This window comes from Emys orbicularis, chromosome 2, assembly GCF_028017835.1.
Source record: "Emys orbicularis isolate rEmyOrb1 chromosome 2, rEmyOrb1.hap1, whole genome shotgun sequence".
NCBI lineage: Eukaryota > Metazoa > Chordata > Testudines > Emydidae > Emys > Emys orbicularis.
In genome coordinates, this window is record NC_088684.1 from 82163514 (window position 1) to 82181194 (window position 17681).

The 17681-nt window shown below is 44.4% G+C and overlaps 1 protein-coding gene across 1 annotated transcript in view; it reads left to right on the forward strand.

The window, feature by feature from the left end:
• Positions 1-17389, forward strand: part of ANKRD29 (ankyrin repeat domain 29) — a 51924-nt gene extending 34535 nt beyond the window's left edge. The window contains exons 6-10 of the mRNA XM_065398314.1: positions 2690-2788; positions 12001-12099; positions 12855-12950; positions 14457-14555; positions 17306-17389. Coding sequence (XP_065254386.1) covers positions 2690-2788; positions 12001-12099; positions 12855-12950; positions 14457-14555; positions 17306-17389 — 477 coding nt within the window. The remainder of the gene's footprint in view (positions 1-2689; positions 2789-12000; positions 12100-12854; positions 12951-14456; positions 14556-17305) is intronic.
• Positions 17390-17681: the final 292 nt, after the last annotated feature.

The following is a 17681-nucleotide window of genomic DNA, read 5'->3' on the forward strand; positions in this document are numbered from 1 at the left end:
ATGCTCCCATGAGGTGCTAAGTGCCTTCATCCCCACTCATTTCACAGCAGTATTTAACATCTTACAGTTTCAAGCCCTAAACACACATTATCCCCTGTGTGTGACATACCTAGCTATGACTTCCTGTAAAGAAGGGTTTCAGAGTAGCAGCCGTGTTAGTCTGTATCCGCAAAAATGCATCCGAAGAAGTGGGTTGTAGCCCACGAAAGCTTATGCTCTAATAAATTTGTTAGTCTCTAAGGTGCCACAAGTACTCCTGTTATTTTTGTAAAGAAGGGTGTTCCATGTTTGCTATTGCATAGTGATTACTTTTTTTATCCTGAGGGGCCATATTTAGCCATGTTTGTCACTTCCTGGTAGGGAGTGCTAGGGATTTCCACTGAGGTCTCACACCCAATGCATGCACTTAGATGTGAAGGCAATAAAGTATCCTTCTTGCCATCTCTCCAGGAACGGAGCAGCATTCTCAATTGTATTTATAAGCTTGTTTTGATTACCCGTAGCCATTTTTTTTAGAAGTTGTGCAATAACACCCTTATGCAGGCAGTTAAAAAATTAAAATAAAAGAGAATTCAGAGGAAAACAAGTATTAGCTCTGCTTCTTTTGCATGGTGCTGCTGAATTGAGTTTGCAAAGTGGTGGTAGTGTCTGGCTGCCTACTTGATTGGCAAACCTCCATGCAAGAGGGAGTTCAAACCCACGCTTGTCAGAGCAATTATTCCAAAAGCATCAGGATTTCACTTTCAGTCTTTAAGCTGACTAACTGTCAGCAGTGTGGGGAAGAGAAGGAGCCCTAATTAAAAGGAAACCTTTTTTGCATTGATTAGTGCTGTAATAAAGAGTGGTTTTCAGATTACTAAACATTATTTGTTCTGAAAGAGGAACCTGAACAGAGAGACTCCTGTTGTGTCTGTCTGGTGCACAAAGCCTGCAAAAGGGGCTAAACACAATTACCCAACCCTGTGCGCCTGCTTACTAGCCAGACACAATCTAGCATTCAGTGTGCCCAGTAACCCATACATTACTTGTATGTTGGAACAAGTCAGTGTGCAATCGAATACAATAATCCAATGGCTTGTCCACACAGCACATTACTGCATGGCAAGCCATGGTGTGAATCTACAGACCACCAGCTTGCCACGCAGTAACATCCTGTGCGGACACTGCTACAGCGCAGTGAAAGTCCCAGAGTGTGGCTTAGTGTATTGCCCTTTCAAGTAGTAGTACCTCAGCCGCACTCCGGGACTTTCACTGCACTCTAGCAATGTCCACATGGGAAGTTACTGCACAGCAAGCTGTGTGCTGTAGATTCATATTATGGCTTGCCATGTAAGCAAGCCCTAAAACACATGAAGTGTAAGAATCCCAGCCAAAGAGAAATATGGGAAATTAAATCCCATCCACCAGACACCTCTTCTGATTCCCAAGATCTCAACCCTCTTGGCATCAGGGGCAAACTTTTCAAATCTGGGACCTGAAGCAAGGGCCACTGCAACCCACTAATGCTGGATTAGGCCCCTGGTGATTGGGGAAAAAATAAGGTCTTCTATAGTCTAAGTAGCCCAGCTGAGTATAAACAACTGCAGTTAGTCCCAGTGTAGTGATGTGCCACCAACATTTAAGCAAAGGGCTTTTGCTAAAATACTCCCCTTAGCCTGTGATAAACTTAGTGCATGCAGTTGCGGAGGGAGGGGGGAGGGGCTTTAGCATCTTATTCATTTTTTTACCCATTTAAACCGAAACAGTTCCTCTTAACCATAGGGGAAACAAAATTCCCTTAATATGCACTTCACTGGGAACTACGCAGGCAGAGACTGCATCATATCTGAATGCCTGTCCCAACACCAGTGCAAGTTTCCACTCTTAGCTAGACAAGTAAAGCATTACAGCTGATTGAAATTTTGAAACCTTTTTTCATTGGAAAATGGCCTTTTTTCAAAGAAGAACCGAAAAATGTTTGACTTTTGAAAACCTAGCACAGAAAATGTTTTGGTGTCAAAAGCTGAAAACGTCTACAATTTTTTTTAAAAAAAGTTTTTTGTTGAAAAACCAAAAACTGTCAGTGAAATGTTTTGAAAAACCCAAAATTGTTAATTTCTTTCAAAAGTTTTTACAGAAAATACCATTTTCCAACCAGGTCTACAAACTACCTTGCTGTGTGTAAGCCACTGGTAAGTGTTTATATTGTAGGTCCTCCTTTTATGGCTGCTCTACAGAGATGAGTCTACTGCAACTGCCAGCCAAAGGAGTTACTCCTTCAGCTCGACTGGTAGAAGTTAGTGCTTTTAGGCCCCAGTTCAGCAAAGTGCTTACACAGATGCTTTAAATTAAATACATGGTTAAGTCCATCCTTCTTTAGCAAAGCACTTAAGAACTTTGCTGCAAAGGGATGGATTTAAGTATGTGCTTAAGTGCTTTGGTGACTTGGGGGTCTTAACATGGTAGCCCCTGGGTTCAAATCTCAGCTTTGACCAATGATCACAGACATTACATTTGTATACTTAATTGGAATGCTACACACCCAGTCTCATTTGTTGTAGACTAAACTCAGGATTTTGGTGATGATGAGTTTCTTGTGTGTAGCTATTTATAGGTTATTAAGTTGCATAATATCACAGAAAGGGAAATATGTTTTGATGTAAATATCTAGTGTAGCTTTATCAATTAAGCTTTATTTATTTTTACTCAGGATGGAGCTACTGCACTTTTTCTGGCTGCCCAAGGCGGTTATCTGGATGTCATCAGATTATTGTTATCTTCAGGAGCAAAGGTCAACCAGCCAAGGCAGGTAATGTTCAGCATTGCACTACCAAAGCAGAGATGGCATTTAATTAACATTCTCTTGCTAAAAGTATGGCTGGAATTCTCAAAGTCCCTAAGGGAGTTAGTCTTTCAATTGGAGCTGGGCACCTAATGTCCTCAGGCCCCTTTGAAATTCCATCTTAAAACACTAGCAGTAGATAGCACTCCACATATCCCCTGCTAAAGTCAACCAGTCAGACTTATGTACTTATTAAAACCCTACCACAACTATGTCTTTAGTATCAAAGTTAATCTTTGATAAAAACCTTTGACTCTGAGTTTACTTCATGCTGTCTATACACACTGTAATAATCAGTCGTAAATTGTAGTTTAACCTCCTTAAACATTTGGTACCTGTACATCTGCCATCCCTGTTTCCACTTAGTTGCTCTCTAGGTTCTGATGCATAACTTTAAGCATGAGAGTAGATCCACTGAAGACAATGGAGCTACTCTCATGCTTTGTTACACAATGTGCTTGGTGCTTTGCTGGATCAGACACTACTGCTCTGGGGGCCTAATCCAACTCCCATTAAAGTCAAGTGGAGTTGATTCAGGCCTCAAGGGAATGCAAACATTTCAAACTACATCAGGAAGTAAATACAGATGAAAGGTTTCTAACATATCCATAATTTTGCCTCCTTGTATCTGAACACAGTGGGCCTACTTTTCAAAAGAGGGAGTCTTAATAGGTCAGCCAGTTTTTTGCCTTTGGATGCTGAAATCAGCACTTAGATGTAAAATGAGCACTTATGTACCTAGCTACCAATTTGAGCATCCAGATGGGGATTTGCACATCCCACTTAGATACCCATGTTAGAAAATGGGGCTTCCCAGAATGCTTGATTTTTACATCAGAGAGTCTCCCCTAAGGGTTGCTAAACCAGTTCAAATTAGCTAACTACCCTGAATCTTCACCACACTTAACCTGTACATTTAAAAATATTTGGATAATGTTACCTTCTTGCATTGTTCATGTATGTCTCTGCGAGCTGGCTGAGGTTTACTGGTTTCAGCTGGATAGGAAATCAGGAAATAGGAGAAAATGGGATGAGAAAGCCCTAATACAGTGCAGAATGTAGCACGTGAATAGGCTGTCTAGCTTTTCCTATATTTCCTGACTTCCTACCCAGAAGAGCCCAGCAAGTCACAGCAGGCAGCAGAGAACTACATGTACTGCTTCAGCAGCTTCTTTGAGGGCTATGGGTGTCTTTTCACTGGAAAAATCTCTGCTGCTACTTAGCACAAGGAAATAGGACCATGTATTCATATACTCGTATATCCACATTGAGACCATCCTTCCTCTCTCTCTGTAGCCTCCCTCAGCCACCAGATTTATCTTTATAGGTAGGAAGGTTGGCAGGTGTTCTCTGGGCTGATGCTTAAATTACTCCTTGGCTACCTGTGATTATACTGTCTCTCTGGCTTTGTCTAGACTGTAATTTGTTAAAAGGTGGTAACTAACACATTCTAAGTATCTAGGGCAGTGTATACTTTAATATGAGCTAAACTGGTCAAGTTAAAGCCATAGGGGCAGCCTAGCTTTAACTCGACTATGTTAAAGTGTACATTGCCTTGTCTAGCCTGGACTCTTAGCTAATATGTCAGCTAAGTAAGATGTTCTAACACCTACTAATAACAGGTTTCAGAGTAGCAGCCGTGTTAGTCTGTATCCGCAAAAATAACAGGAGTACTTGTGGCACCTTAGAGACTAACAAATTTATTAGAGCATAAGCTTTCGTGGGCTACAACCCACGTCTTCTTTCGACGTCTCCGACTCAAAGAATATTTCCAACATACCTCTGAACAGCATACTAACCCACAGAATCCCCCCTACCAGCACTACAAACAAAAGGATTCTGCGTGGACTCCTCCGGACGGTCGAAACAACAGACTGGATTTCTACATAGATTGCTTCCGTCAACGTGCAAAGGCTGAAATTGTGGATAAGCAACATCACTTGCCCCATAACCTCAGCCATGCTGAACACAACGCCATCTACAGCCTCAGAAACAACCCTGACATCATTATCAAAAAGGCTGACAAAGGAGGTGCTGTCGTCATCATGAATAAATTGGAATATGACCAAGAGGCTGCTAGACAGCTCTCTAACACCACATTCTACAGGCCATTATCCTCTGATCCCACTGAGGATTACCTAAAGAAACTACACCATCTGCTAAAAAAACTCCCTGACAAAGCAAAGGAACAAATCTGTACAGACACATGCCTAGAACCCCGACCAGGGACATTCTATTTGCTACCCAAGATCCATAAACCTGGAAATCCTGGACGCCCCATCATCTCAGGCATTGGCACCCTAACATCAGGCTTGTCTGGTTATGTGGACTCTCTCCTCAGACCCTACGCTACCAGCACTCCTAGCTATCTTCGAGATACTACTGACTTCCTGAGGAAACTAGAATCCATCGGTGATCTTCCAGAAAACACCATCCTGGCCACTATGGACGTAGAAGCCCTCTACACCAATATTCCACACACAGATGGACTACAAGCTATCAGGAACAGTATCCCCGATAATGTCACAGCTAACCTAGTGGCTGAACTCTGTGACTTTGTCCTCACCCACAACTATTTCACATTTGGGGACAATATATACCTTCAAGTCAGCGGCACTGCTATGGGTACCCGCATGGCCCCGCAGTATGCCAACATTTTTATGGCTGACTTAGAACAACGCTTCCTTAGCTCTCGTCCCCTAACGCCCCTACTCTACTTGCGCTACATTGATGACATCTTCATCATCTGGACCCATGGAAAAGAAGCCCTTGAGGAATTCCACCATGATTTCAATAATTTCCATCCCACCATCAACCTCAGCCTAGATCAATCCACACAAGCGGTCCATTTCCTGGACACTACTGTGCTAATAAGCAATGGTCACATAAATACCACCCTGTACCGGAAACCTACTGACCGCTACACTTACCTACATGCCTCCAGCTTCCATCCAGGACACACCACACGATCCATTGTCTACAGCCAAGCTCTAAGATATAACCGCATTTGCTCCAATCCCTCAGATAGAGACAAGCACCTACAAGATCTCTATCAAGCATTCTTAAAACTACAATACCCACCTGCTGAAGTGAAAAAACAGATTGACAGAGCCAGACGAGTACCCAGAAGTCACCTCCTACAAGACAGGGCCAACAAAGAAAATAACAGAACACCACTAGCTGTCACCTTCAGCCCCCAACTAAAACCTCTCCAGCGCATCATCAGAGATCTACAACCTATCCTGAAAGATGATCCTTTACTCTCACAGATCTTGGGAGACAGACCTGTCCTCGCTTACAGACAACCCCCCAACCTAAAGCAAATACTCACCAGCAACCACACATCACTGAACAAAAACACTGACCCAGGAACCTATCCTTGTAACAAAGCCCGATGCCAACTCTGTCCACATATCTATTCAAGTGACACCATCATAGGGCCTAATCACATCAGCTATACCATCAGTGGCTCGTTCACCTGCACATCTACCAATGTGATATATGCCATCATGTGCCAGCAATGCCCCTCTGCCATGTACATTGGCCAAACCGGACAGTCTCTACGCAAAAGAATTAATGGACACAAATCTGACATCAGGAATCATAATACTCAAAAACCAGTGGGAGAACACTTTAACCTGTCTGGCCATTCTTTGACAGACCTGCGGGTGGCTATCTTAAAACAGAAAAACTTCAAAAACAGACTCCAACGAGAGACTGCTGAGCTGGAATTGATATGCAAACTAGACACAATCAACTCAGGGCTAAATAGGGATTGGGAATGGCTGAGCCATTACAAACATTGAATCTATCTCCCCTTGTAAGTATTTTCACACTTGCTTCTTATCAAACTGTCTGTACTGAACCATCTTGATTATCACTTCAAAAGTTTTTTTTCTCTTACTTAATTGGCCTCTCAGAGTTGGTAAGACAACTCCCACCTGTTCATGCTCTCTGTATGTGTGTGTATATATATCTCCTCAATATATGGTTCACTCTATATGCATCCGAAGAAGTGGGTTGTAGCCCACGAAAGCTTATGCTCTAATAAATTTGTTAGTCTCTAAGGTGCCACAAGTACTCCTGTTATTTTTGCACCTACTAATAACGCACTCTTAAACTCTAGTCCAGGCCGAGTCTCTCTGTCTTGTCTCTAAGGATATGTCTATGTAACCCATGCCCTAAGTTCCCTGTAAGCTGCACGGCCTCAGCAGCAGCCTATTTAGCACCGTGCAGGCACTCAGGGAACCCGCCCGTGGACCAGTCATCTGCCACGACTGGGGGAGGGGCGCCCCTCCTCCAGCCCCAACCTGCCATGGCCGGGGTGGACCCTCGGCCCCAACTATGCTGCGGCCCGGACCTGCCGGGGCTGGGGCGCCCCTACCCCAGTGTGAACCAGAATGGAGTGGCCCAGACTCAGCCACAGCAGCCCGGCCCAAGCCGAGGTCGGACCCAGCCACAGCCAGGCAGCGTGGCCCGGACTCGGCCGCGGCAGCCCAGCCCAAGCCGAGGCCAGGGCAGCGCAGCCTGGGCGTCCAGCCCAGACCCAGCCGTGGCCGGGGCGGCCCAGCCCGAACCTGGGTGGTCCAGCCTAGACCCAGCTGCAGCCAGGGCAGCTTGAACCCAGCCACGGCCAGGGCAGCCTGGCCCGGACCCAGCCATGGCCGGGATGGCCCAGCCCCGACCGAGCCACTGCTGGGGCGGCCCAGCCTGAATGCGGGCGACCCAGACCCAGCTGCGGCCGGGATGGCCTAGCCCGAACCCAGCCCCGGCCCTGACCTGTCGCAGCCGGGGCACCCCTCCCTGAACCCAGCCCCGGCCTGGACCTGTTGGGGCCAGGGGTAGGGCGCCTATCCTGCGGCCCCAGCCCCGGAGCTGCCACGGCAGGAAGAGGCGCCTCTTTCCCTCCCCCCCTCCCCCCAGCCCAGGTGCTGCTTTGGAGAGAGAGAGAGCTGGCAGGAGTCCTCTGTCCCCGCTGTAGCCCCAGAGCACCATCCTGCACCCCAAATCCCTCATCCCTGGCCCCACCCCAGAGCTCGCACCCCCAGCCAGAGCCCTCACACCCCTGCACCCCAACCCTCTGCCCCAGCCCTGAACCCCCTCCCACACTCCAAACCCCTCGCCCCCCCCCACATGAATTTTGTTATGTGCACCGATCTGAAGGTGATGTGTCACACAAAATTCATTCTGCACATGGGTGGGAAAAATGAGCGGGAACACTGTATGCCTGCAGGGTGTGGCGCTCTGTGTACTTCTAGTGGCACCTAGACAACCTAGAGATTGATGAGTCTGTTACAGCCTTGGTTAAGATCGTGCAGTAGAGGCTCATGCACTACATTTCAGAGGTTCCAGATTCGATCCCACCTGCCGACAACCAGGGTCTGTCAGTATTACATCTACATAGTAATTAAACACCTGCAGCTGGCCTGGGTCAGCTGACTCAGGATCGCTGGGTGGGCTCAGGCTGCGGGGCTGTAAAATTGTGGTGTAGACATTCGGGCTTTGGCTGGAGTCTGGACTCTGGGACTGTCCCCCCTTACGGGGTCCCAGGGCCCTAGCTCCAGCCCAAGCCCAAACATCTATACAGCAATTTTACAGCCCCACAGCCTGAGCTCCACGATCCTGAGTCAGCTGACCCGGACCCACCACCACTATATTGCAGATCTTTTATTCCAGTGTAAAAGTACCCTAGGAGTCTAGACCTAGATGGGTGCAAGGTACCTTTTGGCCTTTGCTAAGTTCGGTACCAGTGGCCAGCTGCTAAGTTTAGCTCTGTGGTTCAGTGGTGTTTACGGTCTGGAGTCTTTGTTTAGGCCCATCTCTAATCTGAAAAGTTTTCTTAACATATGAAAAGCCTGTTGTTATCACTCAGATAATTAAAGAAATGGCTTGATGGGCTTTCATCACTTCCCCCCATGAAAAAATTAGCCTTGGTTCAAGTGTGAGAAATATGCATCCAAGAGTGATATTTAAACAGTGCCTCCTCAACCAGCAACTACAACATTGCTATATTGCCATCTCTGATGTAGTAAATATTTCCTGGTGCTATGTTGCATTGTATATAAGGCTGACCCTAGGCTTTGTAGGTCCCTATGTGAAGTAAAACTTACCAGGCCCCATCCTTCTCTTTCCCCGCTCACGACCAGGCCGTCTTTCTGCCTTGCTCTCGTGAATGTACATCTCAACATTTACATTATTTAATAATGTAGCTTTGGGAGCAATTTCATTTGTTTCTTCCTTAACAGTATAAGTTCTGCCTGCACAAACATCCTTTCCTTCCTTGTGACGTTGTGACAAGGTCTCCATGGGGGCTGCACTGGCATTCTTTTGTCATCATTTGGTCTAGACCGAGCTCCAGGAGCAGCATCTGAAGCATGGTACAGGCTACCTTTCTTTGCTGCTTGAACTCCAAAACAAATATCAAAGGGGTAGCTGTGTTAGTCTGTATCCATAAAAACAACGAGGAGTCTGGTGGCACCTTAAAGACTAACAAAGCAAGGTGATTGTTTGCCAGTGAGGTTCACATGGAGGGTGACATGCTGCATCACACCAAGTTTTTAGTCTGAGATGCCAGGGGAAGATCAAAATATTCAGTCTCTGAAAATTCAGCTTTTAAAGGGTTTTGTACATTATTTTCCATATAACGTGTAGTGGGTGGGTTTATAATACATATACACACACAGTAAAACCTACAGACATTGTACATGTGGATCAAGAAAGCATTATTATAAGCAAGGGGACAGAACTGCAATTGGTGTAAAAGGCACAGCTCCATTGACATCAGTAGAGCTATGCCAGTTACGCAGCCCATCTGCCATGGGGCTTCTTAGTGGCAGTGCCATGAACACCATGGCTACTACCTTGATTTGGCCCTTCCTAAAAATCGAAAACCACATCCAAACACTGGTATATTGTAAAGCCCAGAGCCACAAAGCGGTCTCTTGAATTAGTGGAGTAAGATAAAGGGCAGCATAAATGTATGTCAGGAGGGAATGATATGATGATAGGTTATAGGTCTGTTAGGTGTAGCCAGATACAGTTTGTCTATTTGTTTGCAATCAAATAAGAAAATAAAAATAGTTTTAAAATAGATAATGTATTTAAAATTCTCTACATTAGAAATATAATGGCCCACATGAGGTCCAACCAAGCTCTATTTGGGAAAGGATCCAATGGCGATGGGGAAGATAAAGGCAAAGGTAGCTTAGCCTTAGAGCCACCTTTTGACCTCTGCCAATCCCGGGGCAGCCAATAGCTGCTCTTACCTGACACCTGTGAGCTGTTACACAATTGGGAATGGCTGAAGCGCAGCAGCACTTTGGCAGCACTTACTATGCTGTGGGGTGGGAGTGAAATTGTTTAGCTACACTGCGCTGGCTCTATGCTACTGAGGAGTCCTATATACAAGTGAAATCCTCAGATGGCTTTTTTAGGGCAGCTTCATGTCTTTTTTTGCACTGTGGACCTGTGCAAAGGGGACACACGTCAGGGGCCAAGCATCTGGCCTAATGTGTAAATATTGTACGTATTTGGATGGTACCACTCTCCTCACCCATTGAGGACACCAATCTTGGAGGAAGAAGCTGCAGCTAACAATTGCCTGTGTACTGTATCCTGCTCTGCCCCTAACTTCATGTGTTTTTTTTTGTCATTTTAGCTTATAAGCTCTTCAGGGCACGCACTGTCTCCTACTATGTGTTTTAACAGCACCTACCACAATCAGTGCTCTGATCCTTTGGGCACTACTTCGATATAAATAATAGTGTTATCATTTCCTTCTGCTTCTTTTTATTCATATAGGTAAAACCTTAACTTAGCCTTAACTAAGGAAAAGCTACCAAGTCCCCTGTGCTAAACTTGTCTCGTTGGGTTTTGCAATTCTTATATAAGTAGAACCACAAATTGCACAATACATGTTCTATGTGCAGATTTCTCTGTTTTGGTGGGACTTGGATCTTTTCCAAACTTTTACAGCTCATGACTGTGTTGCCATATCCTAGTGCTCTCTGCTGGACAAAGTTTAAAAATAATCATGAAACACTTGAGTTATTGAGGGGGGAAAAACTGTTCATTGGAGATGGACAATTTTTGCCATCCTACTTGTTAGCTTGATTTATATATTCTGCGTACAAGAGAGCCTTTGCATTTTATTTTTGGATCACAAAGAAAATTCACTGTGTAAACAGGATGTATAATAGGGTGTGGGCAGCCATTGTAATATCAATGAGAACATTTATACAGAAATTATGCAAGAAGGGGAAAAGCTCCTTTATTATTATTATTATTATTATTATTACTGTGTATTGGGCCTTGACTATGAAGCCATGATTTCAGGGTGTATCTTTGCTCTTTCTGTGCATCAGAAAAGACAGAAATGTAAAGGCTAGGGATGTACCAATGGGAGGAATGTGCTGCCCATTCTACCAAATGTGCTAAACAGCTGACGGGTGTGCACACAGTTGAGAATAAAAAGGATTTAATAATAAAAAGGAAAGTAGGGTTCTATGTATGTAGTGTAAAATGTTCAGCTTGATTATGCATGGGGAATTAGGTTTGATACTTCCATTCGACAACAATGGGAGAAGTCTGCCTAACACACTCAGCTCCCAAGTGGTGCTTAAATTAAACCATCTGTGCCTAATTATGGCAGTGGTTGCCAAACTTTTCATGGTCGCACTCCCCCTTACTCCTGTCCGCCCCCTCCTCTGCATGGAGCCAGGAGCAGGGCCATGGCAACAGGGGTAAGGGGGCTGAGGGCAGGAGCAGAGCCGCAGCTGGGAATGGAGCTGTGGCCCGGGGCTGAGGCTGGGGGCAGGGCTGGGGCTGGGGCCAGGAGCGGAGCCACAGCTGGGCCATGGTCGGGGGCCAAGCCTGGGGCCGGGAGTGGAGCTGCAGTCAGGAGCTGGGGCTGCGACAGAGCTGGGGGCAGAACGGGGTTGGGTGGCACTTCCTCCCCATCCCCCCGTGGAGGCTGGCCCAGGCCCTGCCGCGCCCCCCAAACATTCCTCTGTGCCCCCCTAGGGGGGCAAGCCCCACAGTTTGGGGACCACTGTTTTTATGGCAATAAGATTTTATTAAGGAATGCAAGTTCACTCCTTCCAGTAACCAGAATCTAGCAGTGAACTGTCAGCGTGCAGTGTCACAAAGTGAAGCCTATATCAGTCTTGTTTTGCTTGAAGGACGGGACAGCTCCTTTGTGGATAGCATCTCAGATGGGTCACAGTGAGATAGTGAGGGTAATGCTGCTCCGGGGAGCTGATCGAGATGCCACACGGAACGTGAGTAATTTTCACTTTTGGAGTGATTCTTAAAGGGAGACTGCCTCCAAGTTAAAAACATTCTGCATTTTCATAGCAACTGTCATCAGAGGATCTCTACACACTATACATCAATTAATTTAGTCTCCGAACACCTCGGTGAGGTAAGCAAAAATAATTATGCCTAATGTACTGTTGGGGAAACTGAGGCGGAGACACATTGCAGTTAGCTCAAGATCACACACACACACACACACACACATGGAAACAGGACTTACGTCCTCTGGAATCTTCTAGGGCCCCAAAGCCATCTGCATGAAGGCATTACACCTCGGTGCAAGTTTTGGGATCCCTGTATCCCCTCTCATTGTCAGGCAGTGCAGCTCCAGTAGAGCCAGGATGCCATGAGCTGCCCTTTTCCTCGGTCTCTGGGCCCATCCTTTTGTAGGGGTTCTTTAGTGTAGGGGTAAGGGAAAGAAAAGTTCAGATAAATCCCCTGTGGTGTTTGAGATGAGTGAGACTGAAGATGATGCACGTTGTCCCCAGCTTTACCCCTCCTGCATTCTTCTTCCCTGTTCCCCATTCAAAGATCCCTGGACCTGCAGATGGCACACCATGGATTCCAGAGACAGATGGAATGATGCTGTGGAGGTGGTGCAAAGATCATGTATGGAGGGGACTATCCCTACATGGAGTCGGAGGGGACAACCCTCCATTCAGTCAGAGAGCATGTAAAGCTGTCATAATAACTGAACCCTTTTCTCTCTCCATTAAAGGATGGTACCACCGCTTTACTTAAAGCTGCTAACAAAGGGTATCATGACGTTATAGAGGAATTACTCAAATTCTCTCCTGCACTTGGCCTGTTGAAGGTATGTACTGAAGTATGTTGATATTGGCATATAGTGTTTGAGAGACGAAAGGCCTGCTTCTCTACTGCCTTCATTTACACCAGTACAAAGCGAGTGTCCTGATTTGGTGCTGATTCACAACCATTTTATAGGTACACCTCTACCCCCATATAACGTGACCCGATATAACACGAATTTGGACATATTCCAAAGTAAAGCAGTGCTCATAGACTCATAGACTCATAGACTTTAAGGTCAGAAGGGACCAATATGGTCATCTAGTCTGACCTCCCGCATGATGCAGGCCACAAAAGCTGACCCACCCACTTTCCCTTGAAGTCTTTAAATTAAGTCGCAGAGAATCCTCCAGCCGGCGACCCCTGCCCTATGCTGCGGAGGAAGGCGAAAAACCTCCAGGGCCTCTGCCAATCTACCCTGGAGGAAAATTCCTTCCCGACCCCAAATATGGCGATCAGTAGAACCCCGAGCATACAGGCAAGATTCTACAGCCGGACCCTTATTTTACCAGCCTCCTGGGGAGGCGGGGCTGCGCACTCCAATGGATCAAAGCAAGTTCGATATAACGCGGTTTCACCTATAACGCGGTAAGATTTTTTTTTTGGCTCCCGAGGACAGCGTTCTATCGGGGTAGAGGTGTATTTATGACTATGCAAAGGGAAGGCAGTGAAGATCCAGGCCCAGAGAGTGCAAGAAAGACATGAAATCTATATTCTTTCGATTTCAATACTCTTTAAATATGATTAAAACTCTTCTTAAAAATCCTACATACTAAGCTTTGGGGGGAGGATGCATACTGTGCTGTAGATAGAATTCAGCTTTTTTTTCCCTGCTATTTTTGTCTGAAATAAATAGATTGATGATGCAATTTTAATGCCAAATCCTGGCCTCTGTTGCACTAATGTTACCGAGGGCAGAATTTGGCACAGCAAGTTGGACAGCAAACTAGAATTCTAAAAGTGCTATTCCAGACAAAGCAATTCTGTATTTGATTTAGTTCTCTTTTTGAATGAATGTAGTGGCTTTGAAAATTACATTGGCTATTTGGGGGCAGATTTTTAAAAGCTGATTTCATGTGCCCATAGATTGCAGGTGCAAACATTACTGGCATGGTTTTGCAGCTATTTTGGGGTGTAACTAATGTCACTTGGAGGTGTTAGTACCCAGATCAACCTTTTGTTGTTTATTTAACATACTTCTAGTTTATTGAAAAATAGAATTACAAAAAGAACACTGTTACTTGGTAATGTCAGCCTGACTCTCATTTACACTCACACACCTAGAATTACATTTATACCCACTTTAAGCCCCTTTACATTGCCAGGAAGGAGACTCCTTGTTAAAGCCCTGTGTCTTTAAGTATGATCAGATCACTTTGATGGCCTAATCTCTATAGTGTTGTTTCTCTTTTCCTTATACGCAGGTCTGTTCTTTGCTGCTGTTTCTGTTTCTGTTGTTTTCCCCTATGCACCTGGTACAAATGTTTAGATATATGTTTATATTTTCTAGAATGGGACTTCTGCTCTCCATGCGGCCGTGCTGGGTGGCAACGTTAAAGCAGTAGCACTACTTTTGGAAGCAGGAGCAGATCCTTCTCTTAGGAACAAGGTACATTTTGGTGTTTTATCCAGAGCTTGTAAAACGTACCTGTGAAAACATTAAACATTGTTTCTTCCATGTTACTACTAAACTCATTTTGAACAGCAGCCGTCCTCACTTTTGCATGTTGTCTTCGCAACGTGCCTCAACCCTCATCCAAAGAAAGTATTCTCCATGCCCATTCAATCTTTAGTTTCTCTATAACACTGATTACAAGAATGCCAATTAGTGCCACTAAGAATAGTGGTATTTGTGATCTGGACATTAACCAAAGAAGAATTGGATGGGGACTATGCACTCATTCAATATAGATAGACCAAGGATTAAATTGTCACAACTTTCCGTCATACCAACTCAAACTAGTCAGCTAGAAGTGAAAAGCTCCGTATACCATTACTGCTCCCCTGAACTATCCAATCTCACTAAATCATAAACTCTGTGTTGGTATGCAAACTATATATTTGAGAGAAACTGTGACCAGCTAATGTTCTTGGACAATCATAAATTATGGATATCTATGTACCAGACCTGGGTTGAGCCACAGGAGTTTGGATCTGGATTCAAACTTTCCCAAAGCCTGCGTGTGTTTGGATCTGAAATTTTGGATTAGAAACAGCAGGTTAAAATCCTATCTTGTTGTTATTTTCAAACTTTATATAGCAGGGTCCTTGAGAAGATTCAGCTTCCTGGGTCTCCCTTTATTAATTATATTGGGGAGACAGAACAAATCACTCAGATCCCATAATTGATTACATGAATTCAGCACTTTTCATGTTTGCAAATTGCCTGCAAACAAGTTTTTACTTGATTCCATTAAGTATTTTACATTATATATTGCATAATTTATGCAAATGTTTCTTCCTCTGTAGTTTGTTCATGAGGTATTTGTTGCAAGTAGTTGCTCTCAGGTTGGGTTGGTTAGTTGTGATTGGACACGGGTCACATGGTATTGTTTTCTGTTCTCTGATTGAATGAGTGAACATTTCAGAATCAGGTTTCTGGTACAAATATTCTTGTTTATGAATTCATCAACATTTATTTTCTGAGTATTCTCTAACAGTTGCTTAAAATATGCTGTTTCCACGAACACTCCTCCCAGTAAGCTCATTTGCTGAAATACAGAAGAAAAAGGCTGCAAACAGAGGTGGAACAAACTGATTTTAAATCAAGAGAATAGTCATATAAAATATTCAAGTAGTCAGACAGGTTTAATATTGGGAAAGATAATGATTTTGTAAAGCATTTTAAGATTTACTGTATAAGAACTAGGAATTATAATTATCTTGAATAAGGGAAATAAAATTTACATATACTATTTCTCACTTTCCACTAGATGGAAGCAGAGCCAATCTCTTTAAAACTATAGTTTATATTTTATTAGTAGTTCATACTTTGTTTTGATAATATTATCCAAACAGATGTGCCAGATTTTGCAACTGCTAACACAGTTATTTGCAGAGGATAGAGGGTGATAGAGTCCTTTCCTTGAGCTTTATTCTATAGTTCTTTCCCCTCCTCCCCCCTGTTGGAAAATATTTGGAAAATAACATGCCATTTGGTGTAGTTGGGTGGATTTCCAAAACAAGAACATTACTCTGAAGAACTATCTCCATTATATCTAAATGTTAATTTCTACAGGTCCTATTCCCATCGTTTTTGTTTTCAGTGGATATAAAGTTGGAGACAAAAATCTTTGATACCCTGGTCACTAAGAACCTAATACAAAGCCCATTTGCTGCTGGGCTTTTGTTTGTTTGTTTTGTTTTGTTTTTCCCCCATGCACACAGTACAAATGTTAGATGCCCATTTACTTCTGTGGGCTTTGGATAATGTCCTAAAGATCTGCCGCTGCTCCCATTGAATTCAATGGCAATATTCTCCTTTGCTTCTATGGGACCATCATAGGGACCCCCAAATCCCGCCCTCCTGCGCAGAGCCTGTCAACTGTTCAAATTTCAGATAAGCCTTATTTTTAGGACTTGAGTGGAGCTTACATGTTGTATAGGCCTTGTGTTGACCCCTTTGTACAGGAGAAAATTTCACTTTTAAGGCCTCTCTACACTGTCTACAATTTGAAATGGTTTTAAAAACTGGTCCACTAAATGATAAAGGAGCCATAGAGTAGACCAGGCTTGGGTAACCTGAACAGCTTGTGATGAAGTGGCTTCAAAACAAGCATATGGCAGGATTATAGGAAGTGAACACAAGGAAGAAAGAAATAGTGATTACTCTTTCAGGACTAGATTTTTAATTAGCCCTAATAAGGCCACACAGGTAAAGAACGGGGGACAGGGCAAGTTAGGTGAGTGGCCACATTAGGGGTACCCAGAGCACAGCATGTGGGGATGGGGCTTGAACAGGAGCTACATGGCCAATACCCTCCCCCTCCCATGAGCAAATGGGTAGAACCACAGCTCTACTGCATGCTAGCCTATGGAGCTGTCCAGCCCTGTGGGAGGGAGGGAAATAAGTTGCATCAAAAAAAAAAGGGGTGAAGTAATTTATTCCTCCTCAAAGCGTACAGGGAAGGAACTGTGACTGAGTCACAGTCACTGTTGCGTAGGGTTGAGCCTAAAGGTTTATCTTAGCCCATAGTAGCTAGAGTGCAGCCTACATTTAAACACAAATGATTCTTTATTGTGCCCAACGTTTTCTCTAGGACTTTAATGCTTTTAAGGTCCATGCTTTCAGGGCTTTAATGCTTCCATGTTTTGGAAATTCTGCCCCGCATTTTCTAATCATGCTGTTTCTTGTTTCAGGCAAATGAACTGCCAGCAGAGCTAACACAAAATGAACGCATCCTCCGGCTCCTCCGGGCAAAAGAAAAGCACAGGAAAAGCTAACCCAACTACTGTGTCGGATGTGGTTTGACAGAGAGGAGTCGTGTCCACACTGGCACTAAAGCAAATCTGGTTTTGAAAATGGCTTATTGAACCTGTTTGCAGAATTGATTTAGCATGTCCAAGATACCATTCTGTGAACAAGGTCAGCCTTCAACACAGAGCAGGGGGTGCACTAAAGCTTCAGTTTTGCACCATTAAACCTAACAGGAATTTTGCCATGGGCTTCAGTGAGAGCAAGATAGGGCCCTAAAGGCCTGTTTGCACCACAGCCCTGTCTATACTTGAAAATCCC